The sequence below is a fragment of the Theobroma umbraticum genome, unplaced genomic scaffold, assembly GCF_002168275.2.
Source record: "Theobroma umbraticum cultivar Fairchild unplaced genomic scaffold, ASM216827v3 scaffold_44.0, whole genome shotgun sequence".
Classification (NCBI taxonomy): Eukaryota; Viridiplantae; Streptophyta; class Magnoliopsida; order Malvales; family Malvaceae; genus Theobroma; species Theobroma umbraticum.
In genome coordinates, this window is record NW_018397255.1 from 6,537,128 (window position 1) to 6,548,434 (window position 11,307).

The 11,307-nt window shown below is 31.7% G+C and overlaps 1 protein-coding gene across 2 annotated transcripts; it reads left to right on the forward strand.

Annotated features, from left to right (window-relative positions):
* The first annotated feature begins 4,243 nt into the window (after positions 1 to 4,243).
* Positions 4,244 to 10,814, forward strand: LOC110409908 (uncharacterized). Of its 2 annotated transcripts, XM_021419422.1 has the most exons (8): positions 4,244 to 4,567; positions 4,861 to 4,969; positions 5,721 to 5,836; positions 6,826 to 6,945; positions 7,113 to 7,202; positions 7,912 to 8,060; positions 10,084 to 10,312; positions 10,469 to 10,814. In XM_021419422.1, exons 1-8 carry the CDS (start codon positions 4,346 to 4,348, stop codon positions 10,619 to 10,621), a joined length of 1,188 nt encoding a protein of 395 aa, XP_021275097.1. In that variant the 5' UTR covers positions 4,244 to 4,345; the 3' UTR covers positions 10,622 to 10,814. The 2 variants fall into 2 exon arrangements, with proteins under 2 accessions (XP_021275097.1, XP_021275096.1); XM_021419421.1 differs by having other exon boundaries at positions 10,084 to 10,814.
* Positions 10,815 to 11,307: the final 493 nt, after the last annotated feature.

Here is an 11,307-nt window from a genome sequence, read left to right on the forward strand (position 1 = left end):
ATTAATTAGTTAACTAATTTATTTATAAAATAATTTAAATTAATTAATTTAATTTTTTTAAAAACTTAACGAGTTTATTAAAAATAAATATTTAGTAATTTTACATATTTTAATATTATTTTTGTCATGTTATTACTTATTATTTGAAGAAGTAAATTGAAAAGTTAGAAATCTATATTAAAAAATGTAAATTTATTCAATTTTATTTTTTTTATTTATAAAAGTAATTTTATAAATTTATATTATATTTTCAATAAAATACTTTCAAACCAAACACTACAATATAATAGTTCTAACTATTGCATTCCTTACAATTATCACTTTCTCATATTATATTAAACATTACAAAATTATCTACTCAGTAATTATATTTTCAGCAATCACCTATCTAACAATCACATTGCCTTCAAAATACAAACACCACCATATATTTAACTAGAGAAGTCCCTGCCACCAAATGCTTATTTGTATAGACAAATCTATTGACACAATTGTAAACGTTAATTAACATCATTTAATTCCAAAAATTAAATTTAAAATAATTTATTATTTAATTAATTATAGATAATTAAAATACAAAACCAATCAAGGTTTGTAAAGTCTAGCCATGGTCAATTTCCACTTTAGGTCATTTTAGTCCAACTATTAAGGACTTACTCCTTTTATTTAAAGAACACTTTTTTTTTATTTTTTTCAATATAAGATTGTGTCCCATACTTATTATTTATTAAAAATGTCGAACATTGAATGTCATATGAAGATGGTAGGTGAATAAAAGAGATAAAATTTATCTTAGTGTAAGAAGAGGAAATAATCAAATGCCAACAAAGGGTTGATATAATAGTTAAAATTTATTTAGTATCAAGAGAAAATGATAGATTTGAATAATTTTAAAAATGGTAACCTCATAAAATACAACTTATCTTGACTTGAGAATAAACAATTTATTTACTAAATTTATATAACAATAAATACAAAATGACTCTTATAAACATATCATATTTTTCTACTCAAATTTTCAATCTTAACGAGTAAGTAATAACGAAAAAAGTAGCTTTGCACAAAAATGTCTTCCTTCTCCTCTTTTTCACAGAACCTGCCTAATGATCGTGTCTACATCAAGATTAGAAATCAGGTTCTGACTCTGTCTCTTAATTCCTATCATTCTTTTTTATTTTTACTTTTGGTGTTCTAAAAATATTATCAAGGTCGATTCTACCATTTTTTGACATACAAGTGGACTTTTGCAAATTCAACATCAAATTGCTAAGTGAAAGAAAAATATTTTTTTATTATTACTACAAAATTAATTGCAATTATTGTTATTTTAATAATAAATTCTTATTATTAGAAAAGTTTTTTTTATAATTTTATATTAATATATATTTTATAAAATAATCAACTTGTTTTTTTAATATAAATTACATCTTAATTATATTTTATTGTTAAATTAATAATTTTAATTTTTTCGAAAGACATTCTTTTATTAATAGTAAAAGCAATAAGCTATAATAGTTTATTGATTTATTTAAATACAGCAAGAGATTTTAATTATTACTAAATAATAAATTTATTAATATAATATATATTTATTAATATAATATTAAATAAATAATATATATATATATATAACTTTTATACATATCCTGAGATAAGGCAAACCTAAACCCACCTCGAAAGTAATTTAAACTTTTTTAATTTAAAATTTAACTTAACTTTGACTCGATCTTTGATTTTCAAACGATAAAAATTCATTTTTATTGAATTGAGATGAGCTGAGATTCGTTGAATTTGAGTTTTTTTTGACATCCTTAGGCCCAACCACCATTTCTCTTGCTTGTTCATATAATTATAGGCGTGTTCGTATTTTAATATTGGATTTGTTTGTGGAATTAATAGAAATTAATATAATAAGTTTTTTAATATTAAATTGCCCATTTACATTTTAGGACATATTGTATTCATAAATATGTGATATTGTTTGCATCTTAGCATTTGATTCAATAATACACGTGTATATGCATAATTGCTCAAAAAATATTATTGTTATTATATATATATATATATAAAGATTTTATTTTTGGTACAGTTATGATTAATTGTAAGCAGTTATAAGTATATTGTACCCTTTTTTTAATATTCAAATACTAGAACTTTTTTTTTTGGTTTCATTTTTCATAACAAAAGCATTGAAATTACTCAGATATATATTTATGGTGGTTTTTGATTTGTAGAATTTGAGAGAAGTATATTACAAGATGAAGCGAACCAGCCAACTGCACAAGCTGATGAATGCTTATTGCTCCAAATATTCACTGGATCCGAATACTGTCGTCTTCTTGTTTAAGGGTCATTGCCTTCCTGCAGATCAAACGCCAGAACAGGTCTCATTTCTTTCCTTCTTTTTGCATCTCCATTGACTGCCTCGTTGCTTGTTTCTTAATCAGCATATACTCCCTACTTAATCAAACAATCAGTTGCTAAATAAGTACTTAACACTTTGATTATAATTTGATGTTTTTTTTATAGGTCGGGATGGGGGATGTCGAGGAAATTGATTGCATATTTCGTCAAATCGGAGATCAAGAAGTGCAATTTGCATTAGGGAAGTTTATATATCTAGATGGTGTATGGTACTTGCTGCCTTCTTTAAATTATTTTTCAAGAGTTTGAATTTAAATAAATATATTTAAATTTGAATTGTGTAAACTATTAAAATCTCACTATGATTAGTTCATAGTAGATTTCAAATAATTAGTGATTGAGCATACATTCTACCGTGCTATATCATTGAGGTTTTATATTTAAGGTTTGAGCTTTTCATTATTTGTTTAAATTCAAATATAAATTCGTACATATGAATAAAAATATATTATATTCATGTATATAATCTTAGAGGAAACATTTATGCATGGTAAATATTTATATTTTGCGTCATAAAAATATAATATAATAAAAATTTTAATTTTCAGTAAATTATCTACGAATCCTTGCTATTCATGCATGAGAAGGTCAAGTATCTTTTAACTTTTCATGTAGTAGTTAGTATGATCAATTCCTAACAGATTGGTTTCTCCTGTTTTACAATTTTGGGTTGTTGATTAAGGACGTGTTAAATCAAATTAATTAGGACTTTCCAGGGTTTAAAAAGATACATAGAACTAATTCTCATATGTTTGACAATGATGAAGTAATCACTCTCAAGGAATAGCCTTTTTAGAGTCTCTTGCTCGCCCGCTGTGTAAATGATCCCCCTACACTAACCAATTGCAACGAGAGATAAGTGAATTCTCTGCTTATTAAGAAGTAATACTAAGAACTTGTTCGAAGGATAATGATGCCTTCCTCCACAGCTAAGCTCATGAAACTTGTGGCTTTGGCCTATGATAATCTTCGTTTTATCTTTTAGCAACTGCTCAAGTTGTGAACGCGATACAAAGGCCATGCAGATGATATTATTGTTCGCGATAAAAGTGGCTCAGTTGATAGTAGATACAATGATGAGTTGAATTTTACATTTTTGTATTTAATAGTAAATTCAGAATTTTACAATAAAGTGATTTAAAGATGATTATATAAAATTATAAATAAAATCAATAATTTGATTTGATTATTTCAAAGCATATTATTTAATTTGATTAGAAATGATGAAATTATATATTTCAAATTTTATACTTATAATAATATAAAATTAAAAATATGCTATTTGATTTGATAACAACTCTCAATCCTTACCACCATTTTCGATCCATCCCTGTCTGCACCTAAGGTAATGGCGAATCAAGTGGCAGTGGATTAATAATATTTGCAACCATCAACCCTTTCAGCCCTTGTATCTGAAGTTTTTGTCCCACTAACACACCACCAATTCATGTTGGACCTTGCATTGGGGTATTTGTCCTAGCAGTGCTTATGCCCCCTTCAATGTATTGCTCTGCTTGATATCGTGTTTGGCTTTAGATCAAAATTAATATATATAAATAAACTGATTTAAGTAAATTTAATATGTAAAAAAATTAAAATATAAATTAATTACAATTAAAATAAAAACTACTTAAAATTAATTAAATCTCGTAATTTTGTAGTTAAAAAAGCATACATAAAAAGAGAGAAAAAATAAATAATTAATAGAGAATATGTTTATGTTTTTTAAGGAGTGAAAGTATATTTTTCAACCAAAACTCACGGTCAAAAAATCTAATGTTAAAAAATAAATAAATAATTAGTAACTGGTACCGTCCCTCGTCGCTAGCTTCTCCTTTGCTCCTTCCTATCCTACCTCCTAGTAAAATTCTTCCTTTCTCCCACCGTAATTAGAGCGAGCCAGCTTACATTGCCAACATCAATGGCAGGTTCTATAGGTGGAACTGGTTCGTCCAATCCCTTACCAAATCCTTCGGCTCCCAAAATCCTATTAGCCAAGCCATCAGCCGGGCCGGTCCCTGGTAAATTTGGACGCGGAGGTGTTGAAGATGAAACGGCGCCACACCGGGCCCGTCTCCCTCCCGTTGGTTCCCTCAACCTCCTCTCTGATTCCTGGGAGTTCCACATCGATCGCTTTTTGCCCGTAAGTTAAAAAAAAAGAAAACGAAATTTCCATTTCTTTTCAAGTCTTTATGTTTTAGTTGGATGCAAAAGCTTCAGATGCAATGGAAGTGGAAATAGTAGTTTTAAGCTTAAATTATTTGCGGTTTTTAGGCTTTGTATGATTGTTTAGTTTTTGCTATTTGAATTTTTTTTAGCAAATGGTAGAAAGTAAAACTATAATAAATTCTCGGACTAAATTTAATACGAGTTGGAATAGTACATTGTGTTTTTTTTTTAAAAATTAATTATTGGTTTTTTTTTTGTTGATTGCAGTTTTTGACTGAGAATACTGATTTTAGGGTGATTGGAATCATCGGTCCACCAGGTGTAGGCAAGTCAATGATCATGAATGAGCTTTATGGTTTTGATGGGATCTCACCTGGTGTGTATTCTTTCATAATTTAGTCTCTTGATTCACTTCTTCAGTAAGCAAAGTGAAAGTGCCTTATTTTTTTGCACTAAAAAATTGTTTTGATTGTTGAGTTAAATTTTATGGTGAATTCAGATTTCAACTGTTGGGAGAAATTTGGGACAATACAGAAATTGTAGTTTTGTGATTATACTATGTGCATTCTTTCTGAAATTCTTCTTGTCTCTGTCTATTGCTACAACACCTTGAAATACTGTGCACAACTCAAGAACAGCTCTTAAACTTGCTTTGTTTTAGTTCTGCAGCTTTCCTGAATTTCTGGCACTCGTACCCTTAACTTCTAGCATTCTTTTGACATCATATCTGTAAGCAAACCTTAGTTGAGCCCTAAACCTAGTCCTACTTCCTACCACAAGCGTAAACCTTAAAAGCATTATTTTCGATGCCTAGCCCACCATAAATCTTAGGTAGGCAGACTTTCTCATTTGTTCTACTTCAAACCAATAATTTTGTGATGCATAAGGTATGCCTTTTAACAGATTTGCCCTGCTAGTTGGTTATGCTTATAACAGACAAAGTGATCTTGTCCTCTTCTGGAAGACTGATTTTATCCAAACTTAGTTTTTTAACGATAAAAGAGGAGGATCATTTGTTTCACTAATTGCAGATAGTACTTGAATGACATGCTATTGCTTGTTGAAGTTTAAATCTTTGTATGCACATGGCTACATCCAACAGATAACTTTACCTTGCTAATTTATAGGTATGCTACCACCTTTTGCCATACAGTCAGAAGAGACTAGAGCAATGGCAAGGCATTGTACTGTAGGTATTGAACCAAGGATTTCTGCTGAACGGCTTATACTACTCGATACGCAGGTTCCAATCTTACAACTCCCTTTTGTTTGACTGTATTCTTTTTCCCTTTTTATAGACCATATTTGTCAAACGATACATGTGTGTGTGTGTTTTTTTTTGAAGTATGTTATGAATTTCAGAAGTCTAGTTAAGGTTAAGCTATGAGAAATTGATAGTCTTTCTGATGTTACTATAAGGCTCTCTTGATTGGAGAAGATTATGAAAAAGCTCTTTCCATCAATATACTTTTTAGTGGGAACAAAGATCAGCTAGAAGACAAACTTGAATACATTTGCTGCAATTGTATTTGACTGTTGATGGGGTTTTTTTTTTACTTTCCATATGTTTTAACCTTGAAAGGTTAATGGTTAGAGGTCATTTCCCAAAATTGGTTAGGACCTGCAATATATTGACATATTCACATTGTTTCCCCAAGTGCACTTATAAGATCAAGCTGGAAGGCCAGTTTATTTATGGAGATTACTTAATCTAATAGGAAGCTTTGAGAAAATGAAGGTAATATGAACTAGGAAAAAGCTACACAAAGTCTTCTCAGTCCTGAAATTTTTCTTGTTTTTATTTCATGTCACCATTTGCCAGTTGTGTTAGGCCTTCTGGTTGAGTTCAATACCTGCTAGTTGCTGTTGCTTATTCTAGATATGTGTGCTTTCCTGGCATGGAGATGTTATGCATGAGCGCTTATATTCTTGTGTGCATATCTATGCGATTGGATTGGTGTCCACTTTAGGTTTGACATCATTTAATTCACACGTGTCTTTTTGTTTATTGATGTTCCTGCACTTGTACTTGTTGCAGGGATGATTGCCCTCAATATGCTTGATGTCTATAGTCTTTTCTCTCCTTTTCCAATCCATGGTTTCCGGTTTTACACACTGAGATGATCAGTTGGGAGGGGAGGGGAAGGGTGTTGGGGTGGGTGGGTGGGTGGAGGGTTCAATGCTGTTTTGCATGTTATGATGGTCATCACTGTAATTATTCTTGTCTTGCAGTCTGTTTTTAGTCCTTCGGTTTTATCTGAGATGATGAGACCTGATGGATCATCCACAGTTTCAGTACTAAGTGGCGAGTCCCTCTCTGCTGAGCTGGCTCTTGAAATTATGAATATCCAGGTAACTGAATTGCAAGCATTGGGTCTTTTATTATAGATATTAGTGTTGCACCTTTCTTTTTCATAATATTTTCCATTTTGCTAGGAGCCCATTCTGACAATAATTGAAAGTAAAACGTCTAATAATATTATAATTTTTTCTCCGCATGCTGCAAGGAATCTTTTTAGCTTGGTGTTCTCCTAGCATCCATTTGTCACATTTTGCTGGTGGTGTCTGAGGGAGCTCATGATAACAACATGTGGCATTTAATGTTGACGGTAATATTCTTGTCTTGACCACTTTACATCTTTATTATACATTCCATTGTGTCCATAGTGCTGATAATATGTTAAAATGGTAAATCTTTTTTTTTGAAATTAGTTAAAATGTTAATTCTTATCAGCAGATTATTTATGTACTTAGCATTTTGTTGTTGTATGTTAATAGTGATGCATTATCTAAATCAAGAAATCTTCTGGTGCTGCTGCTCTATATTATTATTGGATTGATAGATGATGATTAGATTTTCACTAAGCCATACGAGTATTTGTTGGTATTTTGCCATCTGAATGGAGACCCATCAATACTCAAGAATATCAGTGTGATGTAAAAGATGACCACTTAAGAAAAATGAAAAAAGAAAATGTCAAAAGGGATTTTGTTTGGTTGGTAGTGCTGTTTACGTTAGGTTTACTAATTTGGATTTCTGGTGGGAAAAACATGCAAGTTGTACGCTTGAAGGTGCTATAGGAACAAGAGAAAAGGCAAAAGAGGATGCTAGCGATTAGAGTAAGACATTACAGCTGGTGATTTAGAAGAGAATATGTCCCAAATTCTGTCTCCTTCAAATCTAACTATGCTGAAGAAATAATTTGATGTCTGGCCAAAAAAGTAAAGAAATAATCTGATTATATATGTACAATGGTTTCAACTCTTGCAACATATTCTTGTTTATGCTAATCATTTAATCTCTTACTCTCTCTGCAGGTTGACTTACTGAAACATGGCATTCCTGATCCATCTTTAATAACCCCTCCCCATTCACAGAGCTCTACTGTGGGGCCTGACAAAGAGGCCAAAGATAATGTTCATGAGGGTGAAGAGTATATGGCTACTCCTGTTTTTGTGCATTCAAAGTGAGTAATATTTTTCATGATGATATTGTTAGAATCATGTTGCAAGTTTAAGAATTGGATAATACTATAACTTAGTAGTCGATGATGCCTTGAATGACACAGCAAAGGAGAAAGACATTAGAAGTGTGAGGAGAAAATGAGAAATCATCTGGAGTGCATTTTTATTATTTTATGTCAGAACCACCTATATTGTCTACGTCACAATCTACATTTACCATGACTATTCCATTATTCTCACAATTTCCATACACTGACCACCACAAGCCTTGCCACTAGTATTGCCACTCCCACATCACTTGTCACCGCATCCAATACCACTCCCACTAATGTAGAGAACTTAATAGGATCAATGCTGCCTCTACAGCATGTTAAGTTTAACTACAGTGCTTTTGCAACCACTAATTGTGTAGAGTGAAGACAGCTTTTAGGCTTTCAGAAGTTTCTTGTGTGGTATTAACTCGGTAATGGTAGGTCATGTAACTATTGTCTATGAAACTCGTAATCTTGTTTGTCCTATTTTTGATAATTTTACCTTGTGCTTGTATATGGCTCTTGCTTATATAGGCCTGGCAGTGTAGCTGTTGGCTATATAATTGTACTTTGGACCAATTCAAGTGCCCTCTTCTAGGACCTATATTTCCAGGACCATGGTTATTTCAAGGTTGAACTAAAGCAAACCGCATAATGTGTTTTCAAAGCTCATTTTGGATCATCTCACTCTGTAATTTTGTCTGCAACTTACGAAGTACCAACAATATTGTGAACAAACAGTAACTTGTTATTGCCCAAATTACTTACTTATGTTGTTTTCACTTAATTGTTAAGACTCTTAAGGAAAACTATTTGTAAGTGAACATATTAAGGTGCATGATTTGGTATTTAATATTTATTTCATTATCCATATTACTCTTGCGCATCTCATATAAATTTTCTGAATATTTGTTATTTCAGTATTATTAGTAGAAAATCTCACAGGTACACTGTAAATATGGGTGGTCCTGATAATATACAGGATACATACTCAAATATTTTGGTTTCCTCTCGGTTTCCAAATCCATCCCAGAGGCCAACCCGCCAAGTTAAGAATGACATTTGTGAACATGTTGATCACCAGATCTTTCTTGTAAAGAAAAAACAAAAAACAAAGAAGTTATGACTAGAAAATAGAAATTTTGTTAACCCTCCCAGATATTATAGTTAGCACCATTATATAAAGATTTGATGGGACCCAATTTACATCTTCAGGTGTTTAGATTCTTTTATCATCTGACTCTGTGATTTCTGCATATTCCTCTTTTGTCTAGGATTCCTCTTTGTTTTCATCTTTTTTATCTCTTCTATACCTCTTTTGTCTTCATAAATCGCTCACCATTTTTTTTTTGTCTGTGCACTACTTAAATTTACGAGGTCCTTTTTTCTTTTCTCATTCTCCATCTTTTTTCAGAGAAGATGTGGTGCTTATGCTTGCAATTTTTTCAACTAAGCAACTGCTTTATTAGATCTATGACTATAACCAGTTTGGCCACTAGAAAAGAGTTTGTCTTCATTAAATAACCATCATCCATGAATATTCTCTCTTAAAACTTTTTGATGGTTGATATGGGCAGGTCAGGAAATAATTATTCTTCTTCTTTCTCCCTTTTTTCTTATATAAAATATTACTCAGATTTTTTCTGGGTTTTTACCACTTCTTGGTCAAGAGGGATGTTTGGCCTAGAGAGCTTATTGGGTCCTGGTTAAACTGGCTCAAGCAACTGGGCATGGCCAGTTTTTGAAGACATCAGTTTTCCTTTTTGAATATTGATGAATCTTGGCATATTGTGTGCATCATTTAGGAGTTAGGATTGTATTTTCTTTACTTTTTCCTTGAACAGATCTTAATGTTATTATATGATGAAATCATTCTAGAACTTCATATTCTTTATCATATTTTATAAGTATGTGATGAGTAGATTTTTTATTCTCATAGATACTTAAAGGTCCACAGCAGTAACATATCTATCCGTGTTCTTAATTTTTATAGGCTACGAGATCAAGATCTTTCTCCGCCTAATATTGTGCAAATGCAGAAGGCACTTTTACGATATTTCGGTTCCTCTTCATTTATGAGACATAAATGTGGAAATACTAAGATTAATGCTAAAGATACAGCACTGCTTAATTTATTTGTGATGCCATATAAGGATAAAGATGATTCTCCCAGAGCTGAGTGTGAAAGCTACGTCTCCTCACTGTGGAAATTACGGGATCAGGTCTCTTTTCACACATCTTTTTTCCTCCACCAGTGCCTCCCTCTGCTCTGCCTCTTTCTTCTTCTGCCGTCTCAGGAATGCAGCAATATTTTAACTTTTCATAAGTCAAAAGGTTTTGCTTCATGTTATCAGATTTATAACAAGTGTTCTTCACAGGTATTATCCATGAGCTGCCCTTCTTTTGCGAGGAATGTTTCTGAACGTGACTGGTTAAAAAGTTCTGCCAAGATATGGGAATTAGTGAAGAGCTCTCCTATAATTGCCGAGTATAGCAGAACATTACTAAGTTCTGGTTTGTTTAGGAGATAACCATTGTCATCACCTATAATTGACTCATGTATCGGGAAAACGAAGGATGATTTTCTGGATAGAAGCTAGCCTGTTTTACTTACTATTTTGTATGCTAATTGACCTCTTTCATGTCAAGCTTTTGAATATTGTATTGTAGTTAGGGTTGCTGAAAAGACTTGATATATTGAGATATAAATGTTGTTTCTATCAAGTGTACTCTGTCATCTGGTAGCTTAATTGCTAGCATCATACTTGAAAACATTGATGTTGGAATAGGATATGGTCCTTAAGCATGCTGTCACGGTTCATACCAACTTATAAAGTATTGTCTGCTCTGACAGTTTTGTGTCACAAAAGATTACTTAGGTTAAAGATGATGTGAATATTTAAAATATCCAATTTCACTTGACTGTTGAGTCCATGTAAGATCCATTACTCATGACATCTTCTTTGCACTGGGCTTAATGCATGATGGTTTAGCATGGTATTGTCAGTAATTATTATGCCATGATTAAGTCTGGATTCATGTATGATCCAAATTTATGCCAAGATTCTTTATTGAATAAAGCAAATGCCAATCAGCTATCATGTTTTTGCCCACAAGGATAAAATCAGGACCGAAAATAAATCTTATTTGACAATTTGAGACAAGTAAAATTGCCCCAAGCTCACGCTTAGAAACTAGTAAAATTCCAAAATTCCAA

What these genes read in the sequence shown, in the direction of transcription:
- LOC110409908 (XM_021419421.1), top strand. Translation starts at nt 4,346, where the DNA reads ATGGCAGGTTCTATAGGTGGAACTGGTTCGTCCAATCCCTTACCAAAT. An exon ending in TTTTGATGGGATCTCACCTG is followed by an intron (nt 4,970 to 5,720) that starts GTGTGTATTCTT and finishes GCTAATTTATAG; the next exon opens with GTATGCTACCACCTTTTGCC. An exon ending in CCTGTTTTTGTGCATTCAAA is followed by an intron (nt 8,061 to 10,083) that starts GTGAGTAATATT and finishes TAATTTTTATAG; the next exon opens with GCTACGAGATCAAGATCTTT.